The sequence below is a fragment of the Cucurbita moschata genome, unplaced genomic scaffold (assembly GCF_002738365.1).
Source record: "Cucurbita moschata cultivar Rifu unplaced genomic scaffold, Cmos_1.0 Cmo_Scf00003, whole genome shotgun sequence".
In the NCBI taxonomy this organism is placed as follows: Eukaryota; Viridiplantae; Streptophyta; class Magnoliopsida; order Cucurbitales; family Cucurbitaceae; genus Cucurbita; species Cucurbita moschata.
The window spans coordinates 4785476-4800094 of record NW_019268519.1 but is presented as its reverse complement, the minus strand read 5'-3'; the positions used below and the strand labels follow the sequence as shown (position 1 = coordinate 4800094).

At 35.8% G+C, this 14619-nt stretch overlaps 2 protein-coding genes across 2 annotated transcripts in view; one reads left to right on the top strand and one right to left on the bottom strand.

The window, feature by feature from the left end:
- Positions 1-7293, bottom strand: part of LOC111441036 (dnaJ homolog subfamily C member 8-like) — a 10267-nt gene extending 2974 nt beyond the window's left edge. Inside the window, exons 1-4 of the mRNA XM_023077932.1 lie at positions 6973-7293; positions 884-974; positions 718-778; positions 517-594 (exon numbers count right to left, since the gene is read on the bottom strand). Of these exons, the coding sequence (XP_022933700.1) occupies positions 517-594; positions 718-778; positions 884-974; positions 6973-7076 (334 nt within the window). The 5' untranslated portion in view covers positions 7077-7293. The remainder of the gene's footprint in view (positions 1-516; positions 595-717; positions 779-883; positions 975-6972) is intronic.
- A 1981-nt stretch (positions 7294-9274) lies between these two features.
- LOC111434282 (E3 ubiquitin-protein ligase PUB22-like) lies at positions 9275-10828 on the top strand. Its single transcript, XM_023071699.1, has 2 exons — positions 9275-9685; positions 10037-10828. Exons 1-2 carry the CDS (start codon positions 9275-9277, stop codon positions 10826-10828), a joined length of 1203 nt encoding a protein of 400 aa, XP_022927467.1.
- Positions 10829-14619: the final 3791 nt, after the last annotated feature.

Here is a 14619-nt window from a genome sequence, read left to right as displayed (position 1 = left end):
AAAAAAAAAAAAAAAAAAAAAAAAAGCAACCAGGAATGCATTTTATGATGTTTACGTGATTCCTTGGATTTGGTAGGCTTTGGCCTTTCCTGTATTTCATTTATTAACCAAATTCATTTCACAAACATAAATAAATAAATAAATAAAAGCCTACATTTTGTGAAGGTTAAATTTTTCTTTGTAGAATAGTTAAAGGTTTTATTTGTTCTTCCAGAAGACAGTTCGGGATTATGATACTTAAACCAGGATCAAGTCGGTCTACTACAGGCACAACGGATAGTGTAATCTAAATATGCGTAAATATCAATTCCCCTAAATCATATGGTGGCATGCGTAAATATCACTTGATCAGATGTACCTACTACGTGGAAAGCAATCGAGAAACTGTCAACTAAAATGCAACGCAATGGAAAGATATAGAGATATGGATAGGCATAAATTTAGTTCTCTCTCTCACCTCCAGTATGTGTAGTCCCATTATTTTTGGTATCTCACTAAAAGCATTAGTTCACTTGCCTTTTGCTGCATTGACTTGGCTAAGAATATAATCCCTTTCTTGCTCATCAAGTAATAGCTTCTGGGCTTTTGCCAATGCTGATCAGCACCAACAAAGTAATTTTAGTTGGATATTACATGCATAAACAGTTAAATAATATCTAAATAACCTTGAATGCAAAACATTAAACTGAACAAAATTGATATCATAAATCAACATACCTCCAAATGCTTCTTTTGCTTGTGGATGCTTACACTTATCAGGGTGAACCAGCAATGATAACTACAAATGATTAGATATTTTTAAGTGAATTAGATGAACTCTAAAATACATAAGCAGTATAGCTTGGGAGGAAACTAGACCAGATTTCATGCTGAGCAAAATTACCTTACGATATTGCCTTTTCACCTCTTCTGGGGACGCATCAAATGGTAACTTCAGATACTCGAATGGATTCAATTTGAAGCAGGACAAGATCCTAAAGAGGAAAGTCCCAACAGTTACAAAAGATGAAAAAAAAAACTAACATCATCTTTGAAAACAGTACATGAAATAAGATGATCAATATTGTATTATTATCAACAGGATCATGCACAAAAGGAGAAACGAGGTACCCTTGTTGGACATTGGGGCGAAGAAGATTAGTTTTTAAAAAAATGCTTTTTAATTGGATCAGATTTTAAAAGAAAATAAATTAAATAGACAAAAAAAGGTTGTAAGAAAATTCAATTGAGTCATCAAGTAGAGACATTGCAACATCAATCCCAAACTTCCTACTATACCTTCTCCTACCTTCAAAATTATATTTCTCTCCAATCTCCCAATGAGCAAGTTTTTATGGTTAATCGTTATGATATTGGGTCCCACAAAAATTTCCCATTTCCATGTTAGATTTCTACATTTCCCTTGTATGTGTCCAAATGCATGATAATACTTCAATCTCTCTCAAAATTTTAGTTTCTATCTTATTCTCCATGTTTTCTTGTCCCACTTTGAAAAGTAGCAGAGAGATGTTAAGGAGGCAGGTCCAACATAAAGTATACCTGAGTTTCACAAAACCAAGTGGACTTTCACTAATGAGTTAAACATTGCCAGAAGGGTTTTTTTTTAATTATCTTTTTACCAATGAGAAACCGGGTCATTAAGAAAATAAAGGTTGAAAGAAACAAACCCAATGCGGCCTTTTTTTTTTTTTTTTTTTCCTTTTGTGTAAGAAACCGAGATTTCGTAAAAAAGGAAAAGAAAAAAGGAAAGAATATAAAGGCATAAAAAAAAGATCCAAACAAAAGGAGCCGAAAACAAATTGCAGATAGCTTACTCCAAGGTATTGAAGACAGGCTTATTTAGTGTTATCCACAATTTACTACTAAATTCTGTCTTACATGTGACAAATCTAGAGTGTAGTTTATGGTATTCTATCAGACACGGTGTGGGTCATAGCCACTCTACTCCACAAATAGTTTCTTAATAATCTTTATATTTTCATAGCCACTTTCTAAGGAATTTCGGATAGAGACATGTAGTAATTGGGAATGTTGGACAGCGTGGCTTTGAGCCTAGAAGTGTAACATGATGACCATGATGATAACCTTCTTTCTATTTATTTAATAATGGTCTTTTTAGAAACAGAAGGATTTGGAGTTTCCATTTAAGGGCAATCCCAAGTGCATACTTACCATTCGCCTTTCTTACAACCATATTTGCCAGCAAAGTCTTTGATATTTTTTGTTGTAATGTTCATGCCGATAATCTTTATTTTCTGAAGGTTGATGTTTTGTCTTCAGAATCTTTTGAAGAATTTTACCATCTCATACATATTTTTTATGGAGACATCTGTCACATCAGAGAAGTGGATTGTGTCATCTGCAAACAAAAGGTGATATATACCTAAGCCTTTGTTTCCAACTTGAAAGTCCTTTATCTGCCCTTCGTATTTAGCCTTGGTGAGTAAATAACTAAGGCAATCCATTACCATTATGAAAAGAAAAAGAGATGGTGGATCCGCTTGTCAAAGAACCCAAGTAGCATAGATTTTTCCTCTTGGTCTTCCATTAATGATGATGGAGAAGTTTGTGAATGAGATGCAACCCTTTATCCACCCTCACCATTTTGGGCCAAAACCTTTTGCTACAAGAATGTTCAAGGAAAGTGCAATTGACCATGTCGAAGACTTTTTCCAAGTCAAGTTTGATGACTACACTTATTTGTTTCCTTTTTTTCCATTCGCTTATTAGTCATTTGCCACGAGGGATTTATCAAGGATCTGATGTCCCACTACAAATGTTGTTTGTTTAGTAACCATCAAGAGGATAACCCTTTTGAGGAGTTCTGATAGCACCCTTGCTATAATTTTGTATAGTTCGGTCGTAAGACTTATGGGGCAAAAAGTCAACAACAACATAAGCATCCATTTTCTTTGAAATCAAACATATGTATGTTTCATTTATGTTTCCATTGATAATTCCATTAAGAAAAAGTCTTGGAACACTCATGATATGTCTCATAATGTTTCAACACCTCTTTTAAAATTTTGTGGTAAAACCATCCAGTCTCGGAGTTTTCTTCAGAGCCCAAGAGCTTTATCGCCTTCCCTACCTCTTCTTCGGTGAAAGCAACCTCCCATTGTTGATCAACTAGGATCAAATCAAGATCGTGGGAAAATTCGATAAGGGCATCGTCCTTTGTATATAAAGATGTGTAAAAGGACAAACTCTTAGCAATTCCATCTTGGTTAACTAAACTTCTACCTTATGCCGATAGAATTTCCATGATGGTACTCTTTCATTTTTTTAAGGCCATGATGCGATGGAAGAATCTAAAGTTTATGTCGTCCTCCTTGAACCAACAATTTTTACATTTTTGTCTCCAAGATTTCTCTTTCTTTGTTGCCAACGAGATAAGCTCAGCTTTCATGAGCTTTTTATGCGTGTGTTGAACTAATATGATAGAGTTGGTTTCCTCCATTTGATCAAATCTAGCAATTTATGTAAGGTGTTGTCTTTTTCTTTTCTTCCTTTTTTTTTTTTTTTTTTTTGGTGAAAATACAACTGAAAACCTCCTTATTCCATTTCTCGATGACTTCTTTTAGTCTTTTGAGTTTGTTAATAAATCCATGTCTGTAACGACCCAGATCCACCGCTAGCAGATATTGTCCTCTTTGGGCTTTCCCTTTCGGGCTTCCCCTCAAGGCTTTAAAACGCGTCTGCTAGGGGAAGGTTTCCACACCCTTATAAATGGTGGTTTGTTCTCCTCCCCAATTAATGTGGGACATCACAATCCACCCCCCTTCAGAGCCCAGCGTCCTCGCTGGCACTCTTTCCTTCCTCCAATCGACGTGGGACCACCCCCAAATCCACCCCCCTTTGGGCCCATCGTCCTTACTGGCACACTGCCTCGTGTCTACCCCCTTTCGGGAAACAGCGAGAAGACTGACACATCGTCGATGTCTGGCTCTGATACCATTTGTAACGACCCAGATCCACCGCTAGCAGATATTGTCCTCTTTGGGTTTTCCCTTTCGAGCTTCCCCTCAAGGCTTTAAAACGCATCTGCTAGGGGAAGGTTTCCACACCCTTATAAATGGTGGTTTGTTCTCCTCCCCAACCAATGTGGAACATCACAATGTCCCAACCTTTCACGATGAGGCATGCTTTTCCACTAGTATACTACAATTGGCAAAAAAATTTAATGCGGTCTAGCCACATATTCTCAAAACGAAAGGGCATGGGGCCCAATTAAAGCAACCCATGGAAAGGCACCGACATTAATGAATTTTTTAGGAGACCGTTGGTAGCCATAAATCTGCCAATGAGTGTCAAAGTAGATGAGAATTTGTTGTTTGACCAACTATAAAGGCCATTGCTATGGAGAAGGTCAATGAGTTCGGCTTCTCTTATGAAGTTATTTAAATGTCTCATGCCTCTGATGACTTTTCACCTAGATTTTTCATGTGCCCACATGGAATATTGAAGTTGCCGGGCAAAAGCCAGTTCTCTCTGCAGAGGCAAGTTAGGTCCTGTAATTCCTACCAAAATATGGGTCTTTCTTGGTATCTGCAGGAGCATAGATCCTTGTCCAAAAACTGTAACCGTCTACCATAGTAATATGTGTGGTTAGGGTTAAAGACCTTTGGCATTCGAAGATGGTCAGAGTTGGATCATTCCACATCATTAAGATCCCCCCGATGTTCTGGAGGCATCCAAAGATGTCCAATCAATATTTTTAGCACTCCAAACGAATTTACAACCCAATGATCAACAAAATTCAATTTTGTTTCTTGAATAATGATCATAGTGGGATTGCAGTTGAGGAGTTGAGCCGGGATCACTTCTGCCAGTCTCCCAAGCCTTTGACATTCCAAGAGACCATTGTTGAGGGGAAGGAAAGAGATAACAGAAGTTACACAGGTATACTTGAAAAGTGGCAATTTGATAGCCTTTCCACTCAATATTGATGGGAGCCACTTATCAGCCGATTTAGGATTTAGGGTAGCCCAAGAAATTTTAGAAATTTCGGATGGGAAGGAGAATAAAATGCATATGGGCATCATCTTGTTAGATGGAGTAATATTCTCTATCCACTTGTCCAAAAAGTCCTTGGACTACATTCCATGTTGGACAAAAACAAGGCATTTCTTGCAAAATGATAATCACGATACAACCAAGAAAAAAAAAATGTTGTGGAGGAACTTAAAGAGAAAAGTACGGATCGACTTACTTAAATTGGGCTATGTTGTCAAAGGTCCTTGGAAAAACATTGTAAAACAATAAAGCCTTATTACCAATTGAATTGGTCACTAAGTTGGTGATAGAATCAATATACTTTTCTAGACCGATCCTTTGGTGAATAGCTTCCCCTTGGCTTCTCACTTACCCCCAAGGTTTCTCTCTGTAAAGAGGCCACGGTTAAGGAAGTTCCGAACACCACCAAAAGTTTTTGGGTCCTTAGACTTTGGAGGAACTTGAAGGATGTAGAGGCTTTAAAGTGGGCAGAACTCAACCTTGACCTTGACCTGATTATAATCACACAACTTGAGGATACTTAGATATGGCCTCTAATTCTAATGGTCACTTCTCTACAAAACCATTTATTTTAGATATGGGAGATACCACTTGCCTTATGTAGACATCTTTGGCATATGGAAGGGTACCAAAGAAAAAAATAAATTCCTATGGGAAATTTGGCACTAGAGCCATCATCAACACCAAAGATGTCCTTCAAAGGTGTATACCCTACTTGGCTTTATCACCTGTATGGTGTTCTTTGTGTAAGGCTGATGATGAATCCCGAACCGTATCCTTACTCAGTGTTCATTTGCACGGAAGTTTGGACAAAAACTTGTGATTCCTTTGAATGGTATTTGGCTATTCCTAGAGACGTGAAGGATCTTCTCATCATTGTTCTGTTGGGGCATCCTTTCATGAATACCAAGGCTTTGTTATGGTTAAACATCACTCAGCCCTTCTTTTGGGTTCTTTCAAAAGAAAGAAACCAATGAGTTTCTTTTTTGGAAAAAGAGTAAGAAGTGTACTCTGGTCTTGTCATCTATTATACTATTTCTTGGTGTATAATGACTAATCTCTTTGCTTCATATGCTTATGCTTCTGTGATGACCAATTGGGAAAGCTTTTTGCAACCTTCATGGATTATCCATCCTTTTTGTAAGTTCCACACATCAATGAAATTGTTTCTAATAAAAAAGAAGCTGCACAAATGAAATTTCTATTGATAATATTATCTGGGGCGTATGTTTCACCCTTTTCACTAAGTTCTACCACAGGTCCATCTGGGGAAAGAACTTTATATGATCCTATGTCTTCACTCTTCATTCACTTTCTCAGCTTCCACTTCAACTGCCATAATTTTTTTCCTACAATATGAGATTGGATCTCAAGAAAGGCACCATGAACTTCTTACAGACATCCACAAATTTCTTCTCAGAACCTCATCATCAGAAGATATAAAAGTTTCATCCATCCACTTAAGAAACTTCTGCAATGAAGTTTATTCTTTCAAACGACACCACTCTATGGAACAAAGTTGAGTTCTCATCACCCACTATTAACTATCTAAGTTCGCGCTTCAAAGAGATTCCATACAATCAAAATCTTCCGGTGGAAAATATATCAATACAATCTAAACATTCACAAAGCATCCCATAGCCACACTAATCCAGATTCTCATTTCCCACGAGGCAAAAAGAACACCGAAAATACAATCAAAAGACTATAAATTCAGAAACAAAATCGTCGTTTTAAACAAGTGTGTTCATTTTAATCATCAAACTAAGCATAGCCAAACAATTCGCTTACAATATCAGATTCGTCCACTTTTAGGTAAAGAACTAAAAACATTGCCAAAACCCAACAAACCCTAATGCTGTTTAACTCTGAAATTAACGGCATACACCCCAAATACAAGACAGAAAAACGATGCTTGGGGATACAAAAAAAAATAAAAAAGGGAGAGAAGGAGACCTGATAACTTCGTTATCTCTCTCGACTTCGCTGACTTCTGCGAAGAAGCTCTTGAGAAGCAAGTCCTCCTCGGCAGTGGAGGTGGACTTATTGGCCTCACCCATAAAAAGTTGGGTGGTGTTTCAGTTTCACTCGAGTCGGAGACTCCAAATTGATCCTCTATTTGCCGCAAACTGAAGTTATCCGATCAAACACCCGGCTGAAGCATAGAAGCTGTGCCGTTGAAGAAGGGGGAAGGGATCGATTGTGAAAATTTCGGAAGATCCGATACCCGAAATCACAATCAAACCGGTTCAGACAATTTAGGTTTAGGGTTAAAGAACATAAGGATTAGAAAGCAACAGAAATGTCCACTCTCTATTTCAATTTTTTCGAGAATTCTTTCTCGATATATAATTAAAATATTGGTTTCAAATAAATCTTTAATTAACAATCATTATCTAATATAATTTCTTCCAAAAAAAATATATATAATATTTTAATAAATTTGATAATATATCTTAAACAATAATATAATATAATATAATATATTTAAAAAATTAAACAAAAAAAATTATAGAATTAAATAAATATAATATAATTAGTTATGTCTAACTCAATTTATAAAATTTTCATTTATTTGATTCCAATCCAACCAAAATCGTGACTGAATTGATCGAATTTTTTGAATAATCTTATTCTTGTGAAAGAAGTCTGATCTTCCTGTTTAAATATTCAAATCCTAATCAACGTTCACAAATTTGAGTTGAGTTCACAATCGTAACTCTAATATCAAAATACGTTGATGTTGTAGGTTAGGAAGCTAGAACGGAATGTTAAATTTGAGTTCTTCATCTACACCAAAACACTGATCGAGTCTTTGTGAGTATTTCAAATAAATCGTTAGTAGTTGACGCCCGAGATGAAACTGGTCACAAGCTACCTCCAAATCGAGTTTTTGTGAGTTCATTTCAAATAAATCGAACTCGTTCATTCTAAATGTGAGCTAAGAAGGTAAGTGATATAATTTTTGAAGATGATCTCATTCTAATATTCAAATTCAACCCTATGGATATGGCTAGTTGACTATTGGAGGTTGTGAGCTCATCTCTTTAAGCAAGTCAAAGATATAAATTCTAGTCTATAATAAAAGGATTACACAAATTTACTAAAATGCCCTTCGATTAAAGGTTCCCATCGTTTTGTCCCACAGCTCTAAGCTAAACTCCTAGGTCGGTCGTTTGTTTCATGAGTTGGGAATGGTCAGTGCAGTGAGATTTATGGAACTAATCGTGCTAGGTCGACTGTTGAGCCCACTCTAGCTCAGCCTGTAACGACCCAAGCCCACCGCTAGCAGATATGGTTTTCTTTGAGCTTTCGGGCTTCCCCTCAAAGCTTTAAAACGTGTCTGTTAGGAGAAGGTTTCCATACTATACGAGTGTTTTGTTTTCCTCCCCAACCAATGTGGGACATCACAATACCACACCGCCTGGAGTACAAGTCACTAGAAAATCAAGCTATTATAGCGAGCGGCTAGAGATGTATGGAGTTGAGGAGCAAAGCTGTAGATAAGATCGAAGAAGATGCCAGACTCTCGATATAAAATGGCTATTCCTCATAATTGATCCTAGCGGAACCATGACAATTAAGATCTCAAGACACAGCAACACGGATGATATAAGAAATAATAGACTTACATCATGATATCTTTTTCTTCTTCTTCTTCATTCTAATTCCAACGCGGCGACCTACCCTTTCAAGACTTCATTTTTCCACCTCATTTATCATTATAATACTTCTTGACTTTTGAACTTCCATTAACTTCTTTCTCTCCCCATTTGAAAAGGTCTTCTCAATTACTCGAGAAATTATTTGAGGCGGTCGACCCAATCTGACTTACAATTTTATAACACGATATTATTTTTAGAAAACACGTAGATTCGGGATCCAATTGCTAGTTAGAAATATAAGCCTATGTCCAATTGCTAGTTAATTAGTTTACATGAAATCGTTATCAGGGTCGATAAATTTGGACAAATTATTCAATCAGACTATCGGTATATGGCTACTTCTTTATAACCGTTAGATAGAAATCTAAAAATACGTTTGTCATCTAATCATCGTTAAATACAAAAAATGAAGCACGTTGACAATTTCTATCCTCCACCAATCAACTACATTTTTTTCGGTTCGGTTGACTCGAATTTAAGAGGGTAAACTCCCCAACCTCCTTCAGTCACATCTCCATTTCATTATAAAACCCTCATAACCCATGGCAGCTTCAAGCTCACAAAACAGCAAACCTTTGTTGAGAGGTTCATCCATGGCGGTTGAGGTTCCTTCAGACTTTCTATGCCCGATATCTCTACAAATCATGCGAGACCCCGTGACAATCTCGACCGGAATCACGTACGATAGAGAGAGCATAGAGAAATGGCTGTCATCCTACAAAAACCGACATGTCGTTGTCCCGAGCTGCCCCGTGACAAAGCTACCACTGAGCGAGTTGGATTTGACGCCAAACCATACGCTCCGTCGACTGATTCAAGGGTGGTGCAGTCTCAACGCGGGCGACGGGGTGGAGCCGATCCCAACCCCTAAAGGGGAGGTTGATAGAGGGCAGGTTGTGAAGCTTGTTAAGGAGGCAATGAGATGTGGGAGCTCAAGGCTTGAGTGCTTAAAGAGATTGAAAGCTATTGTGGTTGAAAATGAGAGGAACAAATTCTACTTGCAGGCAAGCTTACATCCTCACAACAACTCCATCTTTACGTGTTCACCTCGGTTGGAGTGGAGAACGAAACATTCTTTATAAGGGTGTAGAGACCTCTCCGACACATTTTAAAAACTTTGAGGGGAAGCCCGAAAGGAAAATTTTAGTTTATTTGAACCCAACTCAATTCAAACAGTTCATAAACTAATCAATCGCTTGTTCGTCGGTTTGAGTTGATCGAGTTTTTCAAGTTATCGAATTTTTTCAGTATTCTTATAGAAAATTGCTACGTGAATTGATTTTCAAATGATTTCACAAAAAATTACTTTCAAACTCGAGACTTGTTCTTATTATTTATCGTTGGTGATAATGTAGGAGGTCGAGTCGATGGAGTTCTTAACTTCCGTCTTAAACAACAATGATGAATCCATGATAGAAGAAGCCATAGAAATCCTTTCAAACACCAACTCACCCACCACTCTCCTCAAACACCTACTAACCCAAAACCCTAATCTAATCCAAACCCTAATCTCCATAATCACCATAACCAAATCCTCCATCTCAAGCGCCGCCGCCATAGCCTTCCTCAGCTCCCTCTACACCATTTCCGACCAAACCCACAAAACCTTCACACAAGACACTCTCTTCATCCACCTCACACGAGCCTTATCCGACCAAATCGCCACCAACCCATCTCTCCAAATCCTCCTCCACTTGGCCCCACATGGCCGGAATCGCTTCAAAGCCGTCAAACACGGCGCCGTTTTCCACCTCATCCAGCTGCTTTTTGGCTCCTCTATTCCACGTGAGTGTGAGCTGGCCATGGCCACCTTGGACCGCCTTTGTGAATGTGCTGAGGGACGAGTTGAGCTGCTTCGGCACGGCGGCGGGGTTGCCGTGGTGGCTAGGAAGATTCTCCGAGTGTCGAATTTGACGAACGAGAAGGCGGTCAGGATTTTGTACAACGTTTGTAAGAACAACGTTGGGAATTTTCGAGTTTTTGAGGAGATGGTGGAGGTTGGGGCTGTGGGAAAGCTTTGTGCTGTGATTGAAGTTGGTGGGAGCTTGAAGATCATAGAGAGGGTCAAGGTGATTCTTCATTTGATTCAACGTGCTTTCGACGGTTCTAGTAAATGTGTTATCGTAATCCCTCCGAGATTTGATTGAGTTTGAATGTTTAAAAATATGGACCTACATACTTGAATTGCTGGATTTGATCGATTTTAGTTAATATAAAAAATGACTCAGTATTTAGTTGGTGGATCGACTTGGACGATAGTATGTATATTTTCGATCGTGACTAATTCACGAGTGGTGTGTAGATTAATGATGTTTGTTAGGTTTGGATTTCAATTTTGTTCAACCGCCCGGGTGGCCTAAGATTTATTACTTTTATGAATATATATTTAATAACTTAATTTAATGGATTCAATTATTTATAGACGTGACAAAATGAAGTCTTAATATGATATTTATTTGGTTGACGTTGAAAATGGCCCAAAAAAATAAATAAAAAAGAAAAATCTTAAGAGGACTCAATTGTAAAACATTAATAAATTTCACGACGGTTTGTAAAAGGTTCGAGATGACCCGTAAAAATTCTACAAGGGTTTATAGCCTATGTTGGATTAATTCTATCTGAAGTCACTCATTTTATATTGGAGAACTCCAGATATGAACAAGAATTAATCAGATTTTTTCTTCAAGATACTTTAAATCGGGTGATAAGTAGAAATGTCTATTTTACCTGTAGGGACCGGGACCCACTCCAAACGGTTTCTCCATTAGATAAATGGGGTCGGAGACAGGGTTATATTCCTCGTCTCCATTCCCACCGGACTTTTTATATATATATATATATATATATATATACTCTTTTGGTTTGCTAAAAAAATGAAATAGTTAATTTTGAGATTCTCAATTTAATATTTAAATTAATCTATTTTTTTTAATGGTTGAAAGTATGTTATAATAAAATTTGAATTTATAGAAATAATGTTCGAATAATATTATATGTATGTTTGCTAATGAAATACGTGACACGATAGAATTGGATGTAACCTTATTTTTTGGATTACTTAAGTTACTTAGAATTTTCAATTTTTTAAAAATAAAATTCATCTCAACACAATTTTTTATTCTAATTATGTTTTTTTTTGTTGGGTTTTTTAGTTGTTTTCTTTTTGGGCCATGGACCAAGTTTTTGAGTTTTCTTTTTGAACCTCAATTTGTATGAACAAAATCATAAAATAGCTACTCATCGATATTTCTAACATCACGGGTTAACAATAACTTCATCCGAGGTATACAAAGTTATAACTAATAAGTCACACTCCTGAAACTTTAGATATAACATTTTCAATCTCATCAAAAACAAGTTTATAAACATGAGATCTCATCTCAGTTGGAGAGAAGAACGAAACACATTCCTTATATGGGTATGTAAACTTCTCTCTAACAGAAGCATTTAAAAACTGTGTGACTGACGACGATACGTAACAATCCAAAGCAAACAATATCTATTAATGGTGGGTTGACGACAACAACACGTGACACAATATTTACTCGTAACCCTAAATCAGTGAATAACTAAGATATAGACGAACTATAACTATGACAATAATAGATTAAATTACGTATCGTTTACTTGCTACTTTCCCGTCATTTATCTAAATTATACTGAAGTTATAGCTGTATCGATGAACGTTTGCTTGCAAGTTAAGAATCGAAATAGCATGAAGTTGAGATAGAGAGAATATGAAGGTTTTGAGTGGGAATAAAAAGAGAGAAAGAGAACCATATTAATTGGTTGGTCTCCTTTTTTCAAGACATTTGTTTATTGTGGAGATGAAAAAGCAAAGGATTTGAAATTCAAAATGGAAAATTCAAAAAATAAAAAAGGGGTTTATACCAAATTACGTGTCACTCATCGATACGTTGCGTTTTGTTTGCAAAGTCTTGAATTGCCATTTTTGTAAACACAGCACCTTTCCTCAATCTTTTGCAATTCTACCAATTTTTGGATAATGAAATAAAAGTTATTATTGCCTTTTAAATTATTTTTTTTAAAAATAAAAAATAAAAAAAAATAAAAGAATTATTCCATTTTAAAAAAAAATCGATTTTTAATTTGGCAGTTTTCAAGGTTTATTTGTTTACGATCCTCCACTTTTAAAATGTTTGGTTGTGAAACCGATTTGGGTTAGGTTCGTATACCCAAGTCGACTTGTAACGACCCAAATCCACCCACTTTTAAAATGTTTGGTCGGGAACCGATTTGGGTTAGGTTCGTACACCCGAGTCGACTTGTAACGACCCAGATTTACCACTAGCAAATATTGTCCTCTCTAAGCTTTCTCTTTTGGGCTTTAAAACGCGTCTATTAGAGAAGGTTTCCACACCCTTATAAGAGTGTTTTGTTCTCCTCCCCCAACCAATGTGAGACATCACATGACTAAATGCTATTTATACTAAAAGTGAATATTAGTACACTGTTCGATGTCTGGCTTTAACATCATTTGTAATGACCCAAATCCATTACTAGCATATATTGTCATCTTTGAACTTTTCGTTTCGAGCTTTCCCTCAAAGTTTTTAAAATAGTATGGAGAGATTTTCACACTGAATGTTTCGTTCTCCTCTCCAAACAACATAGGATTTCACCGTTTGTCTGTGTATTTTATTAAATCTTAAAAATATTTTTATGATACGAATTACGTTGTTACTTAATTAATTTATAAACTAAATTATTATAAAATACAAAATACAAAGATTAAATATTCTTATGAAATAATAATATATTATTACTTTACAAGGAAGGTGTGACATAAAGTCTTATGAAATAAGCCAAAATAATAATAATAATAATAATAAAAAGAAATTTCTTATAAAAGTGATCACAATTATGATACAACAATTTCTATAAAGGTTAATTACGTAAGGTATCTCTTTTAAAAGTTGCCTTTTAGCATTCATAAAGTTTAATACTAATTAATTTTATATATAATCACGACAAATAGTTAATAATAGAACGAGTATTTCAAAACATGCAGTAGGTGGATCTTATAGCTGAAATCGAAAAATACAAACACGTGCAACTATCTTTCATGTTTATAGTCTCAAATTTCATTTTCAGGTCGGTTTCGATGCATAAAACTTCTCTATACACGTCTCGTACACATGCACGTGAACCCAATAAATGGATACCTTTTCCATATGAAGATGCACGACATACATTATTTACGAGACTAACTATGAGATCCACATCGGTTGGTGAGGAGAACAAAACATTCTTTATAAATGTGAATACTTCTCCCTAGCAGATACATTTTAAAAACCCGAAAAGAAAAGTTTAAAGAGGATAATATGTGCTGACTATGGAGTTGGGTTACACTAACATACATGTTACAAAGGAATACTTGTATGGGTGGATTCATGAATCAAATTTGTTCGAGAAAATAATAATAAAATATGTAATGGTTTATAAATAAAGTAAAGTTTTAAATTAAATTATTTTTTTAAAAGCTTTAGAATTATGAATATGATACTCATAAATGGAGAATTACAGATGTCAGCAAGCAATAAATCTTAAATACCACTTCTTAAAAAAAAATAATAATAATAATTAATTTTCCAATTATTTTGTTTTATTTTTAAAATTTATTGTGTGATTTTTCTACTTTGGGATGATTCTCAAATGAGTGGGTATCATCCCTAAGTTGGATTCTTGCTCTTTTTATCTCCAAAAATTTCACATGTTTTTTATTTTTTATTTTTTATAAATAGTTCAAAATATAATTATTTATTTATTTATTTTTAAATTATATATATGTTATGGGTAAAATTTTCAAGTTAGCCAATGCATGGTAACCAGTATTCGAGGTTGAGGTGCTACCCCAAATAACTCTGTACCATGTAGGGGACAACATGGTGAGTGCTAGCCTACTTGTCATCTATGA